Source organism: Hyperolius riggenbachi, chromosome 3 (genome assembly GCF_040937935.1).
Source record: "Hyperolius riggenbachi isolate aHypRig1 chromosome 3, aHypRig1.pri, whole genome shotgun sequence".
In the NCBI taxonomy this organism is placed as follows: Eukaryota; Metazoa; Chordata; class Amphibia; order Anura; family Hyperoliidae; genus Hyperolius; species Hyperolius riggenbachi.
The window spans coordinates 263288365-263310998 of record NC_090648.1 but is presented as its reverse complement, the minus strand read 5'-3'; the positions used below and the strand labels follow the sequence as shown (position 1 = coordinate 263310998).

The window sequence follows — 22634 nt, the reverse complement described above, 5'->3', positions numbered from 1 at the left end:
ATCATGCTTTGGGGCTGTTTTGCTTCTGCAGGTACAGGGAAGCTTCAGCGTGTGCAAGGTGCCATGAATTCTCTTCAGTACCAGGAGATATTGGATGGAAATGTGATGCAGTTCATCACAAACCTGAGGCATGGGAGAGGTTGGACCTTTCAACAGGACCATGATCCCAAGCTTACCTTCAAGTCCACTAGAGCATGGTTGCAGATTAAAGGCTGGAACATTTTGGAGTAGCCATCACAGGCACCAGACTTAAATCCAATTGAGAACCTCTGGTGGGACTTAAAGAAAGCAGTTGCAGCGCGCAAGCCTAAGAATGTGACTGAACTGGAGGCTTTTGCCCATGAAGAATACCCGTAGATCGCTGCAAGACACTTGTGTCAAGCTATGCTTCACGTTTAAAAGCTGTTACAACTGGAAAAGGATGCTGTACTAAGTACTGAGAGTGAATGTCACTTGGGGGTTGAATAAAACTGATAAGGATGTGAGCACAGAAAAGACATTTGTGGTTATTTCATTATAAATGTTATGTAATATTTGTCTGACTTACAAGTGCCTCTTTGATTCAATTGTAAACAAGAGGACTGAAATGATCAAAATCAATGTCAAACTGGCCAAAACACTCAATTTCAGTGGGGGTTGAATAATTTTGAACTGTAACTGAAAGGACAACTGATTTTCAAAGCAATGGCCATGTTTTCCTATGGCACCGTTCACACAACGCGTTTTAACTGAAATCTTTTTCACAATGCACTGCTATGGAGAAGAAAAAAAAACAACTGATTAGTTGTAAACGGGGCCTTAGGGTCCTTTTAACTACCTAAAGACCGCGTCACGCCAATGGACGTGACCGTGGCGGCAGCCCCAGGACTGCCTAACGGCAATTGGCGTCAAGTCCTTGGGCCGGTTATTGCAGGAGATCGCGCGCATCTCCTGCTTGGTAGGCAGAGTTCCACCCCCGCCTTCAGTCTTCCAGCAGCGATCGCCGCTCGGGAAACTGTTAGACGGAAAAACAGCCGTCTTGTTACTTGATACAGCGCTGCGATCTGCAGCAGCGCTGTATTGGGGACAGCCGTCTGACACGGCTGTCCCCTCTGTTGCTATGGAGGCGATCAGCTGTCATAGGCTGAAGCCGATCAAGCTGATTGGCTGGCGGGGAGAGGGAGGGAGGGGGGATAAAATAAAAATAAAAAATAGTAAAAAAATATTATTAAAATAAAGAAATATTTATAAAAAAACAAACACCTGGGTGGCGATCAGACCCCACCAACAGAGAGCTCTGTTGGTGGGGAGAAAAAGGGAGGGGGAGGGGAAATGACTTGTGTGCTGAGTTGTGTGGCCCTGCACCATGTCCTTAAAGCTGCAGTGGCCAATTTCTCAAAACATGGCCTGGTCTTTACGGGGGTTTAACACTGCGGTCCTCAAGTGATTAAACTATATCATTTGCTCTCAGTTATAACCGAAAATCATTTGTTCTTTCAAAGTAATGTCCATGTTTTCGTATGGCTCAGTTCACACTATACATATTTAAACAAAGCTTTTTCACAATGCACTGCTATGGAAAGTTAAAACACATCAGTTTTTCAGCTTATAGTGTAAAAGAGGCTTTAGGGTCCTTTTTCCACTACAAAGGTTTTGCAATCTGATCCCAAAATGCTAGGTTTTTTTCCTGAGCACAATAGCCGTCCTGCTGTTTTGTCTGTGGCATTCAGCTCCTATACTTTGCATGGGAGTGCACATCAATCGCAGTGGGGTAAATTGGAAAGAAAATCACATTGCAGCGCGATTGTGGGATAAAAAGTCCTTGCATGGCAATGCTTTTCCCATCAAAACAGATTACATGGTGACATTATTGGTTAACTTCTTAAGATTTAAGGAGGTGAATTTGACGTCCTAATTGGCCCTCCTGTGCATTCCTGGACCTAAAATTCATGCCCTGCAGTTAAATTGCCGCTCCAGTTATTCATCCTCAGTAAAGTATTAACTCTTACCTAACTAGCCCCTTGTGTCACCATTACTTAGCCTTAAAGTGGATCCGAGGTGAACTTTTACTCATTGCATAATTGTGTACCTTTCCTATAGTTTATAGGGCATTCCTCAAGCCAAATACTTTTGTTTTTGTTTTAATACTCTAATTCCCTATAAACTAAATAAACCACGCCCACAGGTTTTCAGAGAGCCTTGGCAGTAGCAAGGGCTCATGGGAGCTCAGTCTGGGCAGGAGGTGTTACTAGCCATTGATTTCAGAGGCAGAGGTGAGGAGGGAGGGGGATTAGGTTTTTTCACAGGCTTAGTGATCAAGATACAGATAAGCCTGCCTCTATGTAATGTTTACAAACATGGCTGCTGTCATTGTATCACAGGAAGAAATAATAATGTTCTATTAAAGCTGTTTGCAGCTATATTTGCTGTGTAAACTATCCAAACTTTAGATAAGATATATAGACAAGTTACTTGTTATAGTTAGTTTTTCATCTCGGATCCGCTTTAAGATTAGTGGACACCTGTAAGGGCTGCCACCTGTAGCGATTGGATGCCATCAATAGGGCGACAGTTCAGATAACCCAACACTGTACACATGCATCGCTGTGCTGTTGCCTAGCAATGTATCTGTACAGCATTGGGATCCTTAAACTGTGCGCCATAGTGATCGGATACAATTGCTACAGGCGCACAAGCTAGCAATACTGGTACGCCACATTCCCAACTAGTGATGAAATATGGCATGTAGAATCCTTTTGACTGGGAAAAGTCAAATAATATCTTTTGAAAAGTTTTCTAACTGTAGCTTTGTCATGTAATATTTACGAAGGGTGAAATTGTTTTTTCTGCAGTTACGCCTATTTTTTTCCCCTTTAAAATGCCTATAAAATTATTTTTGAAAATAAGTATTACCCAGAGAAAGCCTAGATTGTCCTGAAAAACCTATACATACATATATAGTTTCAAGGCAATCTAGGCTTTGATGGTATAAGTAATAAAAAGTTATTGCTGTATCAATAGTGACAGCTGAAATTACAAAATTATAAGGAATCTCAAAGGGGAAAACCCCTGGAATACGAAGTGGTTAATATTACCTTTTAAATGTATCAAAAACACCAGAGTCATCAAAATTTATGGCATCTGGATGACCAGGAGGTAGACAAATATCACCAGTATGCATTTCATAGCATGGAATGCCATGCTGAACCACAGTTAAACTTGGGTAAAACGATGACCAACCTAGGGATAAAATAAAGAACAATGTTAAGTACATGTAAAAGGCAAAAAACAAATAATGATTGTAGTACACAGCTACATGCAGCACATGGAAACTGGACTACAATTACATGATGGTCACAATCAAAGCCTAAATGAAAACATGCTAGGATATTGAGTCAGTGCAGTGAAAGCTTAGAAAGTTAGAAAACCATGGTCTCTCCGATCTGCAACTTCAACTGTGATAGGGTGAACAAGCTCATAGTATCACATTGCAATAACATTCATCCATCTAATATACTCACATACATGCCGGGCTACAGTAGATTTTAGTTTCCCCTCAAAGTTGTACCGCTAACTTGGGAAGAAAAAAAACCCACCTCTCCTGCATATATAAGTTGAGGGGTGAAATACTGTGGTTACAGGAGTGTAAAGATTCTCCTAGGCCCCTGCATTCCCCTCGTCCATGTCTCTGCATCTTCCACGTCCCCACAAAAGCAGAGAGAGCTATACACCATCCCATAGTGTGCAGTAAGCAGCATGTTGGAGCAGGAAGGCCGAGCTACCCACTCCACCATTTTCCCACATGCCATCATCTCCTCAGAGCCCCTGTTCTGGTGTATCCAGGGTTCACTGTGGGTCCAGCTCCCCATTGCCAATATGAAGCAGGTTCCAAAGGCTCGATGACATGGAATCAGCATTGGGACACAGAGGAGACAGTGGCAGGAAAAGAAGAAGATATACCAGGGTATGCTGGAAAGGTAGCAGCTGAAGAGAGGATCCTGGTAGTGGAACCAGAGTAGAAAGCCATGCACTCCTCTCCTACGTGCTCAGTATTTGGGGGGGGGTTAGACGGGACAGAAGATACTATTTTCTTGCAGCAGAACTAGGTAGCGTTGGTTGTCACAACTCCCATTTACAAGTTGACCTTCAACTTTTACATGAAAAAAAAAAAGAATATTGTCTAACTTTTTCAACGTACAGGAGTATACAGTAGAATATCTTTATAGTAAACCTCTGGATATACTAAACTCAGCCCTCAGGTCCTAGCAATAAGTCTGTATAAATGTACAATGTATGACCAATTCTGATATAGTAAACTTATGATAAAGTAGTTTACAGTGCACTACTTTTCCTGGTCCCTTGGAGTTCACTATAAAGGGATTCTACTGTATACAGTATTGTAATGTGTGCAGTATGTATGCATCAGTACAGATCCGTAGATGGTCACTGGCTGTTGAATTTAGGGAATTTACCTTTATTTTTGACGTAGAAAGGGTGATCCAGTCTGCACTCTACTGTAAGCAAGCCATCTTCTGTGCCTGGGTCAAACGTAAGCTGCAGAACTGATTCTCCATAGGATACGCTTTCTTCATGTGAAATTAGTTTCAGGCCGTCTGATCCATAACTCTAGAGGAGAAGAGAGCATGATTAAAGTTTCTCTTTCAGCTATCACATTTCCTGAACACAAAGGACACTGCCTAAAGGAATGACACTGAATTTAATATTGGTGCTTTTCTTCTGATAATTTTGCTTGTATACATATATTTTTTAAACTCTTAATGCCCAAGCACAAGCTTGTGTACTATAGCAGGTTGCACCTGTTAAACAAATATGTTTTCTTGTATATTTGATACAGTGCATGCAGCTGTGGAAGCAATTGCTCAGCAGTATGGGAGACTGCTCCGGTGAGGGCCATTTACATGATGAGTCTGACTGATGACTGTAGACAGGGACATGAGGCAGGGGAAAGCCTGTAGCCTCTCCCCAACCAAGGTACACTACATCCTGTACACACAGTCCTGATGCCAGTTTAATAAGCTACTCAGCTACCTATCATTGCCTCTCTTATTCCTTCATTACAGGCTGATTAAAGTGTTAGTTCTAATTATTTTATCATATATTCCGCACCTCTTAGATTGTTTGCTTCATTGGGCAGGACCCTCCTCTTCTTAATTACACTTTATACTTATTTGCATTCTATGCCCCATATTTGACGTATAAGCCTATGTAATAGGTTCATAGGAATAACTGTAATTCTAATAACATGAAGGCACCTGAGGAGACAGAAACTGGAAGCAGCCTTGCTCATCTTTAATTCCTGTGTTTTGCTAAAATGCATGAAATAAATTGGAAGGCTGATGAGGTCTGTTGTTGGAATCTCCATGCTAGGGGCAGGCCACCAGGTGTGATACCCACCCATAGTATTGCATTGCATGGAACAGAACAACGCTGGTGGTTTGATTGATGCAGGTCAGCAGAAATGTTTTGAAAAAGAGTTTACCTGTAGCGTAGGAATCAGTCACTAGGTGATCAAATTCCATTAAGTTAGAAATCAATCAACTTGACATATCAGGCTATAATCACCCCATATAAGGCCACCTTAAAGCGTACCTGAAATCAGAAGGAAAAAAAAAAAAAAAGAGATTCACTTACCTGGGGCTTCTCTCAGCCCCCTGCAGCCGTCCTGTCCTGTGCCGGCCCTCAAAGATCCTCTGGTCTCCCATCGCGACTACACCTGCGCGGCCATGCGCATCCTTGTTCGCGCTCCCGTGGCCGGGAGCATCGTGTGCAGGCGCAGTACAAGAAAATCTTTACTACACCTGCGCAGGAAGCTCCCAGCGACGGAAGCGTGAAAGAGGACGCAAAGGACGGCAACTGAACAAAGAGAAACTGAGCTGCAGCAGGGGACTGGAGGATCGCTGTGTACCGCCGAGGGACAGGACGGCGGTGCAAGGGGCTGGGAGAAGCCCCTGGTAAGTGAAACTTTAAAAAAAAAATTATTTCAGGTTCACGTTAAAAAGGACCTGATGGGATAGGGATATGGAGACTGCCATATTTATTTCTTTTTAAAGGATATCGGAGCTGAAAGGGAAAAATTTATCTTTACTTACCTGGGGTTTCTTCCAGGCCCAGCCTGGGCCCTCGCTGTAGTTCTGCTTCCCTACAGTACACTGCTAGTCCCTCTGTAAGATTATCTACCACAGCTGTGGTAGCTGGCTTCTGCGCATGCATGTCCGCACATCTCTCTCAAAGTGCTTGCGCAGTTCACAAAGAAAAACTGTGCAAGAGCAGAATGGTCCCAGACACTTGATCAAGAGAAGCAAGTGGATGCATATGCGGAGAAGCCCACGGCTGTGGTCCGTAATCTTACGGAGGTGCTAGCGGCGCGCTGAGGGGCAGCGGAATTGTAGCAAGTTACCACAGACTGCTAGGGCCTGGAAGAAGCTCCAGTGAATCAAGAAAGGTGTGGTTTATAAAAAAAAAAAAACACATTTCTCAGTCCATCCTAAACACCGATGTAGGAAATTTTGATTATATCAAATTTGAACTACAGGCCATTATGAAGAATTACTTTATGAAGACAAAGAAATACATTCCCCAAAAGCAGTATGCATAAGTATTAATGTAACAGAAAAGATATATTACTCTTAAAAGCTTTTATTAAGCTAAAGAATAAGATAGTTTAACATTAATTTGATAGAGTGCCACATTCCTATGCTGTATGCACAGCTCTGTGTACATGTTCTGTACAAACATTTGAGTAATAGAATATAAACAAAAGAGTAAAAGGCGACAAAGCAGCACATATAAAACTACAAAGTATGTTCATTAAAAGAAAAAAAAAAGTGGGCCTGCTCGTGATTTCATAAATCACGCAGTGAGAAGGCTCAGATTTTACACTTCCTGGGTAAACTACTTGGTATACTTCTGTGAGGTCTGTAGGAAAGGCTTTCTTATAAGAATATTACCTTTTGCGAGCCAGCAGATTCATGCGCATTTCTACAATGTACACTTTTGACATAGTCTTCCACATCCTGCCACACTTTTTTCCGTCCTTTATGAAAACACAGACGTGTGCCTGGAAACGTTTAAAGAGAAGGAAAAATATACATGTCAGAGCAACTGGATGACAATAAAAAGCTAAACAGAAAAGGAAAAGAGCTTTTGGAGATAGTCTAGCAATGTTAAATCACGCTAAGTCTGACCCCATGCTGGTGATGCTTTCATCTTACTAAGTGCCGTACAATGAAAGGGGGGACAGTTCAATCAAGCAACAGTCATACTTCATAGTGATTACTTGATTGTCTAGCAGGAACCGTTCAAAAATTACAGTTGGCAAGTGTGCATAAAATTGTATGATTATTTTAACTGCCAGCTGGAAAGATAAAGAAGGATTCTCAATATTTTCAGCATTACAGCCAGGGCCTGTTGGTTAAAGCCTACCACATATACAACTGAGTAGAAGTCAAACTCACAATATCTAACACTCGTAAATGGTAAACTGGAAAGACTCGAGAATAAGCCGACACAAGAAACAACTACTGTATTGCCTTGTCCACCTACAAGAACAGCCATGTCCCACTAAAGTTATGCCCTATGCGGTTTCCTCACATGCAGGGAGACACTGGTAATTAGTTTAGTTCAGGATCCTAATCAACAAAGCCAAGTATTTATATTAGTCTCATTTTAAGATACTGGCATTTCACTGCCAGTGTGTAGAGTAAAGCTCTTTACTTGTAATGACAGTAAACTAGCTGGGATGCAGGGCTGTGAAGTCAGTACAAAAATCATCCGACTCCTCAGTTTATGAAACTGCAGCCTCCAACTCTGACTCCAGGTACCCAAAATTGCTCCGACTCCTACTCCACAGCCCTTGCAAGGTTATGGAGTGGGTACAAAAAAAATCATCTGACTCCAACTCCTCAGTTTGTGAAACCACCAACTCCCAAGTACCCAAAAATTGCTCCGACTCCACAGCCCTGGTGGGATGAGCCATGTTGGACAGATACCACCGTGGGAGCAGTAATAAACTTCAGACTTTCAGCCATCATTTATAAGTTTGAAAAGAAGTAGGAAACCGACATTGTTCACTTTTAGGTAAACACTTTGTGAAATAGGGGGAACAGGGGTTGCAAATTGGCACAAAGCTACTGGGGGGTCTCTTCTGTGGTCCACCCTCCAGACCCTAAAAATTTTGGGTGTGTAGGAGGCTTACAGTGTAAACAATTGGGGGCAACTGTATTTCACGCAGTGCAGTGATGCAGGAAGCAGTGGGGCAACAAAATATGACATTACACCAGGATTAATAGTTCTAATTGTCCTGCATAGCTAGAATTGAGTTTCTGCAAGGCCACATGTATAAAAGAGATATTTGTCCTCAGATGGTTCTTTGAATTGTAACAGTTAGCAGGCTTAGCTTCTGGTTATTACTTTGGAGATGATAATCGACACCAGACTGGGTAGATTGTAGTAACACATCCATATTCTTTCATACACTCAAGAACACACACTGCAGCAAGGATCAACACCTAGAGTAAACATAGGTAGAGCACAGGAAAAAGGATCCACCTGCGATGTGTGCTCCCATAAAACACTTACTGCTCAAGCTATGCAACAGCAACCAGACACCACTACAGTATATTTCAGAAGAATTATTTAGGGTTGAACAGTTGAGTATTTCAGAATAATCAGCTGTTCTGAAGATACAGGCTGCTGAAGCTGGAGTGAAAATAAACATAGTTCAGATCCTGAGGTTCCCCCACTGGTCAGTGGGTGCAGGCATAACTTTAAAGTACACCTGACTCAAGTAAGCATGGAGGCATGTTAATGTTGGATCCATGGATCCACATACCTCTATGCATTGTCCAGTCCTCTCCTTATTCCCTCCAGTCCCCGTAACTGCTTGCTTGAAAAATTTTGACTTTTGGCTAAAGTCAAATTTTCAGACAGGAACAGGCAGACTTACTGCAATGTTCCCTCTTCACACTCTCCCATTCCCTCCTCTTCCCCACCCCATTCACTAATCTTATGGGTGGGAAAGAGGTGGGAATGAGATGGTCATAAGGGTGAAACATCGCAGAAAGCCTGCCTCTTCCTTTCTGTAAAGCTGCCTTTAGCCAAAAGTCATATTTTTCAAGGAGTTATTATGAGGACTGGAGGAAACAATGAGAGGAACGGAGGTATAGTGGCTTGCAAAAGTATTCGGCCCCCTTGAAGTTTTCCACATTTTGTCACATTACTGCCGCAAACATGAATCAATTTTATTGGAATTCCACGTGAAAGACCAGTACAAAGTGGTGTACACGTGAGAAGTGGAACAAAAATCATACAGGATTCCAAACATTTTTTTAGAAATAACTGCAAAGTGGGGTGTGCGTAATTATTCAGCCCCCTTTGGTCTGAGTGCAGTCAGTTGCCCATAGACATTGCCTGATGAGTGCTAATGACCAAATAGAGTGCACCTGTGTGTAATCTAATGTCAGTACAAATACAGTACAGCTGCTCTGTGACAGCCTAAGAGGTTGTCTAAGAGAATATTGGGAGCAACAACACCATGAAGTCCAAAGAACACATCAGACAGGTCAGGGATAAAGTTATTGAGAAATTTAAAGCAGGCTTAGGCTTCAAAAAGATTTCCAAAGCCTTGAACATCCCACGGAGCACTGTTCAAGCGATCATTCAGAAATGGAAGGAGTATGGCACAACTGTAAACCTACCAAGACAAGGTCGTCCACCTAAACGCACAGGCCAAACAAGGTGAGCGCTGATCAGAAATGCAGTCAAGAGGCCCATGGTGACTCTGGACGAGCTGCAGAGATCTACAGCTCAGGTGGGGGAATCTGTCCACAGGACAACTATTAGTCGTGCACTGCACAAAGTTGGCCTTTATGGAAGAGTGGCAAGAAGAAAGCCATTGTTAACAGAAAAGCATAAGAAGTCCCGTTTGCAGTTTGCCGCAAGCCATGTGGGGGACACAGCAAATATGTGGAAGAAGGTGCTCTGATCAGATGAGACCAAAGTGGAACTTTTTGGCCAAAATGCAAACCGCTGTGTGGCGGAAAACGAACACTGCACATCACTCTGAACACACCATCCCCACTGTCAAATATGGTGGCGGCAGCATCATGCTCTGGGGATACTTCTCTTCAGCAGGGACAGGGAAGCTGGTCAGAGTTGATGGGAAGATGGATGGAGCCAAATACAGGGCAATGTTGGAAGAAAACCTCTTGGAGACTGCAACAGACTTGAGACTGGGGCGGAGGTTCACCTTCCAGCAGGACAGCGACCCTAAACATAAAGCCAGGGCAACAATGGAATGGTTTAAAACAAAACATATCCATATGTTAGAATGGCCCAGTCAAAGTCCAGATCTAAATCCAATCGCGAATCTGTGGCAAGATCTGAATACTGCTGTTCACAAACCCTGTCCATCTAATCTGACTGAGCTGGAGCTGTTTTGCAAAGAAGAATGGGCAAGGATTTCACTCTCTAGATGTGCAAAGCTGGTAGAGACATACCCTAAAAGACTGGCAGCTGTAAATGCAGCAAAAGGTGGTTCTACAAAGTATTGACTCAGGGGGCTGAATTATTACGCACACCCCACTTTGCAGTTATTTATTTGTAAAAATGTTTGGAATCATGTATGATTTTCGCTCCACTTCTCACGTGTACACCACTTTGTATTGGTCTTTCACGTGGAATTCCAATAAAATTGATTCAGGTTTGTGGCAGTAATGTGACAAAATGTGGAAAACTTCAAGGGGGCCGAATACTTTTGCAAGCCACTGTATGTTTCTTCAGCATGAACATACCTCTGTGCTTACCTTATGTAGCTTTTCCTTGGGTCAGGTGTTCTTTAATGAACCAGCAGGAAGATTGGGAATGTAGATAAGAAAAACGAAGCTTAACTTCAACAAGAGAAGTTTAAATTGGCATGTTGCCTTCTCAGCCAACATTGCTGGAACTACTTACTTAGTAATGATGCATTTTGTGCAACATATGCCCAGAGTCTGGTGGAGGTTTTCTGCCAAATCTGCAGCAATCCATCTATTTACAATTAATGTTTCTATTTGTTATTACACAAGACTCATAGGCTACTTTCACACTGATTTTGGGTTGGACAATATAAATTGTCTGGCAAACGCAATATGATTATATTGTAATGGTATATTCACATTGACAAGTTAGTAGTGTGGTGCAACAGAATTCGCTGAAAAAGTGAACCGGATGCTCTGCCGTACCGGATTACATGCACATTTATATTTCATTCATGAAGCCTACAAAGGCCCATAAACTGCTAGTGGCTGGATAGCATTTTATACACTGGGAAATGAGCTGAGAATGCACACCACCAAGGTTTTCTAAGGCATCTGATTCCTCAAATGCTTCTCAGGTAGTATGCAGAAAATGCAGTCAGCCATTAACCATGCTCTCATATCTGCAAGTCTTGGTGCTCCATCTAGTTTTTAAACATGGTAGTGACTATTTTATTTTTGTAACATACAATTTATTCCTTCTACAGTAGCTAGAAACGGTTTACTAACATGATATGGTGAATTTATAAGGAAAGCCATGTAAAACATAGTAGTAAAACTCCTAAACATTCCTAGATAAAAAAAAGTTAAAGTCTTATATGTGATCTTGGCATAGAACATTCATAATACAAATCCTGACACCGCCATTGCCGGCCTCTATAGAAATCACTAGTTCACTTTTATGCGGATTCCGTACCGTCACTGCTTTGCGAGTCACTGATTGAAAGCACACCTCTAGCTAGCACTTCTGAAATGTCTGATGTACATGCTGATTCAACAACACAACATAGAGGCAAGATTTAAAAAAAGCAGTCTGAATCAAACACAGTAGCAGTTCTGAGGATGCTCCGCACTAATAACAGGCACACTAAAACACGAATCTACATTACATTTGCATGCAAGTCAGAATTACAAGTATCGCATTCACCTTCTGGGGTTTATCTCAACAATAATCACCATAAGGTTCTGGGCTCTAATACAACAAGGGACACAAACCGCATGGAGCTTATATGGTTTGCATGCAGTTAATCTTTATATAATGTTTCAATGGTTGTCCTTGCATAGTAAAGGACAACTGAAGCGCCATATTTATTTTTAAACAATACCAGTTGCCTGGCAGCCCTGCGGATTTATTAGGCTGCAGTAGTGTCTGAATCACACCAGAAACAAGCCTGCTGCTAATCTTGGCAGACTTGACAATAATGTCAGAAACACCTGATATGCTGCAGGCTTGTTCAGGGTCTATGGCAGCGTTTCTCAACCGGGGTTCTGCGGAACCCTGGGGTTCCGTGAGAACCCCTCAGGGGTTCCGCGGCATTTTGGTACTGCTGCGGGACATATTTGTCCCGCTTTCTCCTTCCGTGGGGCAAAATAGTCCAACTGATGCGACCGGCGGATTGATTCAATCCGCGGCGCATCACGCCGCTTTCTTATTGGGCAGTCTTCGCGCCCTTCACTGATGCGGAAGCAGTGAGCGTAGTGGACGCGCGGAAGACGAGCCTGAGCGAGAGAAGAGGTGGTGAAGGAGACGGCTGAGGAGACGCATCGAGGGCATTCACCCGGTGAGTATATTGGGCCTGTGCAGCATGCGCTCACTGTGAATATTTTTGTGGATGGCTGACTTGGGGCCTGTTACTTTCCCCACCCACACGCTGAAGCGGCAGCCCCTGTGCCTATGTGTGTGATGTGGCTTAGCAATAAGGGATGCAGAAGGTGCGACTTGCACAGAGGGGCCCCCAGATCCTTAGCTACGCCCCGAGTGTGTACTGTAGCCAGCCAGAAACCTGTATGAAAGGTGACAGCAAGCCTGGCGCCCCCACCCCTGGCTGCAGCTTTCAGTGTTACTGGGACAGTCCCGGCACTTGTAGAATTAAGATGACTGAATTCCTTCTACTACGAGTTACTCTGCTGACATGTTTCTGATTAGCAGATACAAACACAGAGGCCTCACAGAGCCGAGAGCTAGAGACAATGTCAAACGCTGCTGCCAGTCACTGCGGAGAGACAGACAATGGGGGTCCCTGTTCCAGCCTGTACCTCCATGCCTGTTATATTGGGGGTCCCTGTTCCAACCTACATCTCTGCCTGTTATATTGGACACGTGCGTGTTTCAGGTGTGTGATTTTAGCCATAGACTCTATGGCTAAAATCACACACCTGAAACACGCATGTGTCCAGTCATACTTCAGTCAAACAGCAGCTCTGCTTTCAGGTTCTATGGCTAAAAGTATTACAGTCAATGGATCTGCAGGACACTACTGTGCGGCACTGTTAGTCTCCGTTAGGTGGTGGTTCTCCCAGGATGCATATTATCCAGCTGTTACCGTGGAAGCTGCCCATTTGGGATCCTATGAGAGATTAACGCTTTTAGTTTTTAGAGGCGCAAGTAGTGATGTTAGAATCACAATACCAATGGCCACTACTGAAAGAATCTGGCATGATTTGATCTGTTTTAAGGAAGGAAGTAATTACCCATCTCCTCACTCTCCTCTTTGAGATAATCCTAACCTACCCCATTTTATGGAGATTCCAGACCCTTTACTGTGGGTACAGTACGGAATCAAGGCACTACATCATATAGTTGAAGATGGGAAACTACAAACATACTCCTTAAAGAACCCCATGTTCTTCCGCTATCTTCAAATAAGGCATGCCTTTTGCTCCCAATTCCCGGGCGGTAAAATAGCCAAAATGGACTCCTGTCACTTAGAAACAACACTAATGAGCAGAACATTAGATAAACCATTATCAGTGATATATTATTAATTGCTCAATACTGAATCACAAGGCCTTTTAAAATGCAAGAATAAGTGGAACATGGATATCCCAGACATAGATGATCAAGGCTGGGAAGATATCCTAGACAAATTTATTAAAACACCGATATGTTCCAGAGATAGGCTAATACAGACCAAATTCCTACATAGAAAATGACACCAATACGGATGCACAATATCTCTCGTACTAACAGCTTGACATGTCCAAACTGCACTACAGAAAATGGCACATTTATACACATGTTCTGGTCTTGCCCGATTATACACAATTTCTGGTCTGAAGTCTTCCAAGTGATAAATACTATACTATCTATAAATCTAGTGCTTACACCTAAACTAGCCTTGGCTAGGAGTATTGGGTGAGATTGCATAAGTAAACACTCCCAATATCTGATTACAGAGACTCTGAAGTCTAAAAAAAAAACACGTCTTTTTACTTCACTAATCTGTTTAATACTTTAGCCCTAACTAAACCGCCAATATACACTATCTAAAATGCCCCCAAACTCCCCGGGGCACACTACGGGGAGCACTTCCGTGTGAGGCAGGGCTATGAGCTGCAGCCCTGCCTCACACGTCTCTGTCAGCGGCGGATCGCAGCCTATCTCCCGCCCCTTTCAGTCTTCTTTCGCTGAGAAGGGCGAGGGAGAGGCGGAGATCCGCCACTGACAGATGCGTGCGAGGCAGGGCTGCAGCTCATAGCCCTGCCTCACACGGAAGCGCACAGGGCAGCAAAATCCACGACCAAGAAAGTCGTGGATTTTGCAGGGGAGAGGGAGGGGGGAGTTACAGGGGATTTAGGGGGTTTACAGAGGCGGAGATGTGGCAGTTTAGTTAGGGCGAGGATATTAAACATATTTATGAAATAAAAAGAAGTTTTTTTTAGAGACTTCAGAGTCTCTAAGGTACTATGCCTCTATGCTCGTAGAGAAATGCTCAGAGTTTGGAAGGGTGGTGCTGCCCCATCAGCGAACAACTGGAAAAAAATGTTAACAGATTACTTCCGTTGTACAAAATGACATACTTAAGCAGAAATTGTCCAACAAAATTTGATAAAATGTGGGTTCCGTGGCTCGATCATCCGGAACTAACGCAAGAGACTTCCATAACTTCTTAAACACTAATAACCAATCCTACTCCCGTTAAGTACTATCTCATATAGCATATCCTGACTCTCCTTTGGAGATGTGTGTATGGGGTAGCTACCTGGAAATCCTTTCCTCCTAATTTCCCTACTCTCTTCCCTTCATGGGCTATTCTACCTCTCTCCCCCTTTCTTCTTCTCCCTTTCTTCTCCTTCTACTTTACACCTAGTATAGGATTGCGGGTAGTCATGTCCTATGCCTACCTATAATATTTATCAAAATGTAATATAGTTTGTATGATATTAAGATGTATGCCTACAATTTCCCTTCTGTGATAAGAGGACACAACGCGATGTTAAATTAAAATACGTGCATCGAATCCTACTTGCAGATTACCCCTAGTCAAATTATATGGTCGACCACACATTAAATACAATAAGGTCAAATCGAAAGGTATAGGAGTAATGGAGAGGCCCACACTAGAAATTCCTTCTCTCCTCCTTCTCTTCCTTCTTCTTCCTTATTTTTCTTCCTTCTTAACCTCTCTTTTCAAGTGCATAGATATGGCTAGTAGCAACCGTGAGTACAAATCCAAATGCAATGCCTAACTAAAACCCATGTTTCCTTATAATGCTAGCACAATTAGCCTGGATTTATGTTCTATACTTAACAGGGATTTACAAATGTACACTTTATAACCATTATACTATCCCCTATACACATACTCCTTTAGCTTATTTTAACCACTTGCCGACCGCGCATTCATACCACGCGTCGGCAAAGTGGCAGCTGCAGGACCAGCGACGCAGTTCTGCGTCGCCGGCTGCAAGCGAATTAATCAGGAAGCAGCCGCTCGCGCGAGCGGCTGCTTCCTGTCAATTCACGGCGGGGGGCTCCGTGAATAGCCTGCGGGCCGCCGATCGCGGCTCGCAGGCTAAATGTAAACACAAGCGGAAATAATCCGCTTTGTTTACATCCGTACAACGCTGCTAACAGTAGCAGCGTTGTACCAGATCAGCGATCCCCGGCCAATCAGCGGCCTGGGAACGCTGTCACATGACAGGCAGGAGCCTGTTAGAGGCTGCACAGGACAGATCCGTTCCTGTGCAGCCTCGGATCTCCGGGGAAGGGAGGGAGGAGAGGAAGGGAGGGAGGAGAGGGAGGGGGGAATCTCGCCGCGGAGGGGGGCTTTGAGGTGCCCCCCCCGCAACACCCAGGCAGGCAGGAGCGATCAGACCCCCCCCCAGCACATCATCCCCCTAGTGGGGAAAAAAGGGGGGCGATCTGGTCGCTCTGCCTGCACCCTGATCTGTGCTGGGGGCTGTAGAGCCCACCCAGCACAGATCAGCTAAAACAGCGCTGGTCCTTAAGGGGGGGTAAAGGGTGGGTCCTCAAGTGGTTAAGCTGTATCTGTGATTTATCTACTGCTTCAATTCAATTGTAGTACATGTTGTACTTGTTTACGTTTGTTCTGTTTGGAAATCAATAAAATTGATGTAAAAAAAGGGATAAGCAGGACAGCCAGGCAACTGGTATTGTTTAAAAGCAACTAAATATAGCAGCTTCCATATCCCTCTTCGCTCAGGTGTGTCCTTAAAAAAAAAAAAAAAAAAAAAAAAAAATTCTGCTACTGAAAACATCATATTCTGGAGTGAATTTGGCTATAGGTGACGGCCCCTGACCAGTAAGTGCTACATGTAATTTTGATCACGAGCAACCCTATTTGTGTGTAGAGAGACAAAAAGAAAGAACAACCGAGAGCCCCCAATAGTGTATTATTGTTGATATAAGGTAATCTTCAATTTGTACAGCAGATATGGATATACTCACAAGTCTGGGTTGCCGACCTCAGGCAACCACTCCAATCGCATAAGGGGATATTAAGCCTGTCCCCACTCAGGCTAAGAAGTCGCTCTCCGTAGAAGAAAAATAAGGGTGCACACACCCATCCACCAGGTGGATAATTATATTTGTAGTAGTTAGAGGCGCCAGCAGAATAAAAATTAGTAGTCTATTAAAACCAAATAAAAAATTGGGGGATCGGGGTGGATCCGTCTCCCCAATATATATGACTCAACCACCATATATGGTATCCAGAAAAATATATATTTAATCAGTACTCCACATAAAATTATGCAACGCGTTTCGCGGGTCCCAAGCCCACTTCCTCAGGCAAATACAAGAGCAGGAGTAACTCCGAGGTTGTGCAGAGGCGCTGCACCTATTTTCACAACCTCGGAGTTACTCCTGCTCTTGTATTTGCCTGAGGAAGCGGGCTTGGGACCCGCGAAACGCGTTGCATAATTTTATTTTATTTCGTCTCTATAATGGCAGAGCCTTGTGAGTGGGTCAAGAGCCGATTACATTGAAAGACACAGTCAGGAGCCAATGAAAGTGGCTCCTGACAGGCTCACATGAACTCTGCCGTCATAGAGACAGCAGAGTGGGTGGCCCAGGTTCCTGTCATGCGGCGGTGACAGCAGGTATGTGTGGCGATTCATCTAGATTACGTTTCTGTACCAGCGGTCTCTAGTCTTAAGGGGGCAGAGACCGCTGGTACTTAAAGGCTCGTACACACAGATTTTTCCAAACGACCGGTCGTTTGGACGTCAAATCAGGCATGTGTACGATCGGTTGTTCAGCTCATAAGACTGGTTTTTACGGATCCGCTTGGCCGATCAGTCAAATCCAATCTTATCAGCTGAACGACCGATCGTACACATGCCCGATTTTCTTGTTCAAACTTCCGGTCATTTGGAAAAATCCGACGTATGTACCTTAAGTGGTTAAAAATGCAGACACCAGACCACTTCCACTTGCAGATCACGACTGTCTGTCTGTCCTGCTGATAATGTAATAAACTGGTGATCAGCAAGTGGAAGAGGTCTGCTGCCTAGATCTTTCAAATCTAACTTTGCTGCATAGTCTAGAAACATGATTATATGAACATTAGGCTTTCAAACTTTAAGCTAAAGATTATGATCCTCTTTACCTTTTAAAAAGCAGTGCCAAATGGTATGTGGCCAAGAATGGCACCATCCTAGATCATCATCATCAGAAAAAGAGGACATACAGAAAATGCCAGATTCTGATTCACTGTTTGCCTTGAATAAACACAAGATATGAATCACAACAGTATATACACAATTCAAATTGAATATTATCTAAACATGCAACAATAAGTGTTGAAGCTAAACACTTATTTACTTAACCTACTTTATTAATCAAGCAATACGTAAAATTAGTATGCCTATGTATACAGTGAGGTACATAAGTATTTGAACACCCTGCAACTTTGCAAGTTCTCCCACTTAGAAATCATGGAGGGGTCCGAAATTGTATGTAGATTCCCACTGTGACCGACAGCATTTAAAAAATTTTTTCAGGAAATCACATAGTATGATTTTTAATTAATGTATTTGTATTGCACTGCTGCACATAAGTATTTGAGCACCTAGCAATCAGAAAGAATTCTGGCTCTCAAAGACCTGTTACTTTGCCTTTTAAAGGTCTACCTCTACTACACTCATTAAATTAGTAGCATCTGTCTGAGCTCTTTAACCTCCCTGGCGGTAAGCCCGAGCTGAGCTCGGGCTATGCCGCGCAGGGGGAGATCTCAGCCCCTGGTGGGGCGATTTTTATGCTGTAAATTGCTGTGCGCGCATCCAGCACTTTGCTAGCCGCGCGTACAGCTTGATCGCCGCCGCTCTGTGGCAATCGGGCGCACGCAGCGGCGAAAGAGGGCCTCCCCACCCGCCAGAGCCCTGCGCTGCCCGGACCAATGAGTTCCGGGCAGCGCTTTGGGCTGGATCGGAGGTGTCTGACGTCAGGACGTCGGCTGACGTCCATGATGTCATCCCGATCGTCGCCATGGCGACAGGAGAAGCCAAACAGGGGAACGCGTTATATACGCGTTCCCCTGTTTGCTATAGATGCCGGCGACGATGGCACTAGAGGGACACATGCGCCCTCTAGTGGTGTTTCATGTAGCTACCACTCTGGTAGCTTTACATGAAACAAAAAAAAAATTAAAAAAAAAAAAGGTTTTTTGCCAATTTGGCAAAAAAAAAAATTAACCGCCAGGGAGGTTAAAGACACCTGTCCACCCCACAGTCAGACGACACCAGACACACAATTGTGGACCTCCACAAGGTTGGGAAGGGCTATGGGCAATTGCCAAGCAGCTTGGTGAAAATAGATCAACTGATGGAGCAATTATTAGAAAATGGAAGAGGCTAAAGATGACTGTCTCCCTCGGACTGGGGCTCCATGCAAGATCCCACCTCGTGGGGTACCACTGATGATAAGAAAGGTGAAGAATCAGAAGAACTTCAAGGGAGGAGCTGGCCAATGAAATGAAGAAAATGGGGACCGCAGTCTCAAAGGTCACTGTCGGTAGTACACTCCGCTGTCATGGTTTCAAATCATGCATTGCACAGAAGGTTCCCCTGCTCAAGTCATCACATGTTCAGGCCTGTCTGAAGTTTGCCAATGATCATCTGGATGATCCAGAGGAGGCATGGGAGAAAGTCATGTGGTCAGAGGAGACCAAAGTAGAACTTTTTGGTCTAAACTTAACTTGCCGTGTTTGGAGGAAAAAGAAGGATGAGATGCAGCCCAAGAACAGAATCAAAATCATTTATTTTGCCAAGTACACGGGTGTTGTACCCGGAATTGGTTTTGGCTCATACAGGTTCTGGAAGGATGGGGGGGGGGGGATAATGTCTGAAAGCCGAGGCTGCCATACTACGGCACCACCAGTCACAATTGGCAATCATCTGTCATTCCTAAGGAGAGGGGGAGGGGGAGCGGGGCAGACGTAGGCGAAGATTCAGCAGTAATGACCCAGTTTTTCATGAAAGAAACCTGCGGTGATGCCTGACGCTGCCGATTTGCTGACATCTGGTATCTGTCAGTGCTGGCCACCATCCCTACTGTGAAGCATGGGGTGGTAATAAAATGCTTTGGGGGTGCTTTTCTGCAAAGGAGATAGGACAACTGCACCATATTATGGAGAGGATGAATGGCGTCATGTACTGTGAGATTTTGAGCAACAACCTCCTTCCTTCAGTCAGAGCATTGAAGATGGGCCGTGGCAGAGTCTTCCAACATGACAAAGACCCAAAGCACACAGCCAGCATACCCTAGGATTGGCTCCGTAAGAAGCATATCAAGGTTCTGGAGTGGCCTAGCCAGCCTCCAGACCTAAATCCAATAGAAAAGCTTTACAGGGGGCTGAAACTCCATGCTGGTCAGCGACAGCCCAAAAACCTGACAGATCTAAAGGAGATCTGTGTGGAGGAGTGGGCCAAAATCCCTGTTGCAATGTGTGCAAACCTGGCCAAGAATGACAGGAAACCAGGGGCGTAGCAATAGGGGGTGCAAAGGAAGCGACCGCATCGGGGCCCTAGGCCAGAGGGGCCCCGAAGGGCTCTCCCTCAACTACAGTATTAGCTCTCTATTGGTCCTGTGCTCATAATAATTACTTCTATAGATACTTAGAATAGTGGTAATCATAAACAAACGGCTCCCCATTCCCTTCTTGCACCTCCGACTCTGTAGTTGCAATTGGCAGGTTTTGGTGCGCCGTATCAATTGTTATGTATAGAGTGCTTGGGGGCCCCATTGTAAAATTGCATCGGGGACCACAGCTCCTTAGCTATGCCACTGCAGGAAACGTTTGACCCCTAATTGCAAACAAAGGCTTCTGTACCAAATATTAACACAGATTTTCTCAGGTGTTCAAATACTTATGTGCAGCAGTGCAATACAAATACATTCTGTAAAAATCATACAATGTGATTACTTGATTTTTTTTTTTAAATGCTGTCTCTCACAGTGGGAATGCACCTACAAATGCGAGTTTCAGACCTCTCCATGATTTTTAAGTGGGAGAACTTGCAAAATTGCAAGGTGTTCAAATACCTGACACTGTAGTTTATTTTTCCACTGTCTAGATCAGGCCTGGGCAAACTTTGCGTGGCCCGGACCGCATTGTGCAGACCACATTCCTAATATTCCCGACCTTTTCCTCTCTTTTTGCCCCCTCCCTCCCTGCAGAGTCGTGAGCAGGCGATTAGCAAGGGTTAAAATGTACCCATTCGCCGCTTTCTGCGTCACATCTCAATGGTAACAGCGTTACGTGACACACGTCATGACACGCCAGCATGTCGTACACTGGCGTGTCATGTGACACAGTTACCATGGAGACGCAATGCAGGAAGCAACAAATGGGTAAGTTTTAACTCCTGCTAATCGCCCGCTCACGACTCTGCAAGGAGGGAGGGGGGAAAGAGGAATTGTACAGCACACACAGACCAGATATGGCCCGCGGGTCGTAGTTTGCCCAGCGCTGGCCTAATGACATCCATGTGTCATTGAATTTTAGCACTGAAAAATTACAGACAAAAACCTGCTGCTCATCCATAAATAAAGCTTGAGCAGCTGGAAATCCTCTGCAACTATCCACATAAATGTTTATTCTGTCTACCCTGAATAATAGTCACCGACTGTTAATAAACCCACTCAAAACAAATCTAGAAGTTTTAAATCAGGATGATACCATTTATTGGCTAACTAAAGGCTGATTTCACAGTGGGACGTTAAAGTCCCACGTTACAGCAGCCAGTAACGCAGCCTAAATCACAGCACTGTAAAATCAATTGTGCTGTTCACAGTGCCCACATTGCGTTACATAGTAACGCAGCACGTTTAAACAAAGTGCTGCATGCTGTACATTATACTAGGCTAAGCAGCGTTAGACTGCTTGCACATGCTCAGTAATGTTGGAGGAGGAGGTCTCCCCTCCTCCTCCGTGGCCAGCCACATGGCTAATTAATATTCACTGCACTGCACAGACTCTGTAGGACTGTAGTGTTGTCCGGATCATGAACGAATCGTTCATTTGATCCGGATCTTTTTTGTGAGTCGAATCATCTGGATCATCACAATGAAAGATTTGGTTCACAGTGGATGTCTGTCTGGAAGAAACAAGAACATACAGAATGTACAGTGCAGGGAAAGTCCTCTCCTGCTAGTCATTTCACCCAGTCTGCTTCCCTAGTAAAATGATTCAAATGATTCGGTTCAAAGATCCGGATCTTTTCCATGATCCGATTCAAATTATCCGAATCCTTAAGAAGATCCGGACTTCCTATCACTAACCTGGAGCGGCTGCTTTGAGAGCTGCATAACGCAGCTCAATCTGACGTCCAACTTCAACACCACCATGCCTTGCGTTAGGGGCACGTTATGCGACCATAATGTCCCCTAAAACGCAACGTCTTAGTGTGTAAGTAGCCAAAAAAAATAAGAATAAGCAAGCTTTCGGCCTTGCAGCCTTCGTCGGGCTTAAATCCTGTTTGCTACATGACAAAGGCTGCAAGGCCGAAAGCTTGCTTATTCTTATTCTTTTAGTTAGCCAATAAATGGCATCATCCTGATTTAAAACTTCTTGCTTTTACTGATGTCTAACACGGTACAATACCCTACTGCTACTCAAAACAAATCTAGCAACGTTCTATCCTGCTGGCTGTTATCAGTGAATGGTGGTGCTCCTACTCAATAAGCAATCCCCTACACAGCAACTATCAGACTTTGAGGAAAAGTGCAAGGCTGCCAAGGTTACAATGAGATCCCTTATAGGAAAGGATACCACCCTTGTGACTCCTTACTGTGCTGCTGCTCAGTACAGCTTCCCTGCATCTGAGTACCCAGAAGAAAAGTCCAGTCAGACTGCTGGCTGCACTCTCTGTGAACAC

General features: G+C 44.1%; 1 protein-coding gene across 2 annotated transcripts in view; it reads right to left on the bottom strand.

The window, feature by feature from the left end:
- Positions 1–22634, bottom strand: part of HBP1 (HMG-box transcription factor 1) — a 98197-nt gene that overhangs the window by 35731 nt on the left and 39832 nt on the right. For both annotated transcript variants that reach the window (XM_068276280.1, XM_068276281.1), the window contains 4 exons: positions 17867–17978; positions 6948–7057; positions 4452–4605; positions 3075–3219 (listed from right to left, as the gene is read on the bottom strand). In XM_068276280.1, coding sequence (XP_068132381.1) covers positions 3075–3219; positions 4452–4605; positions 6948–7057; positions 17867–17978 — 521 coding nt within the window. The remainder of the gene's footprint in view (positions 1–3074; positions 3220–4451; positions 4606–6947; positions 7058–17866; positions 17979–22634) is intronic.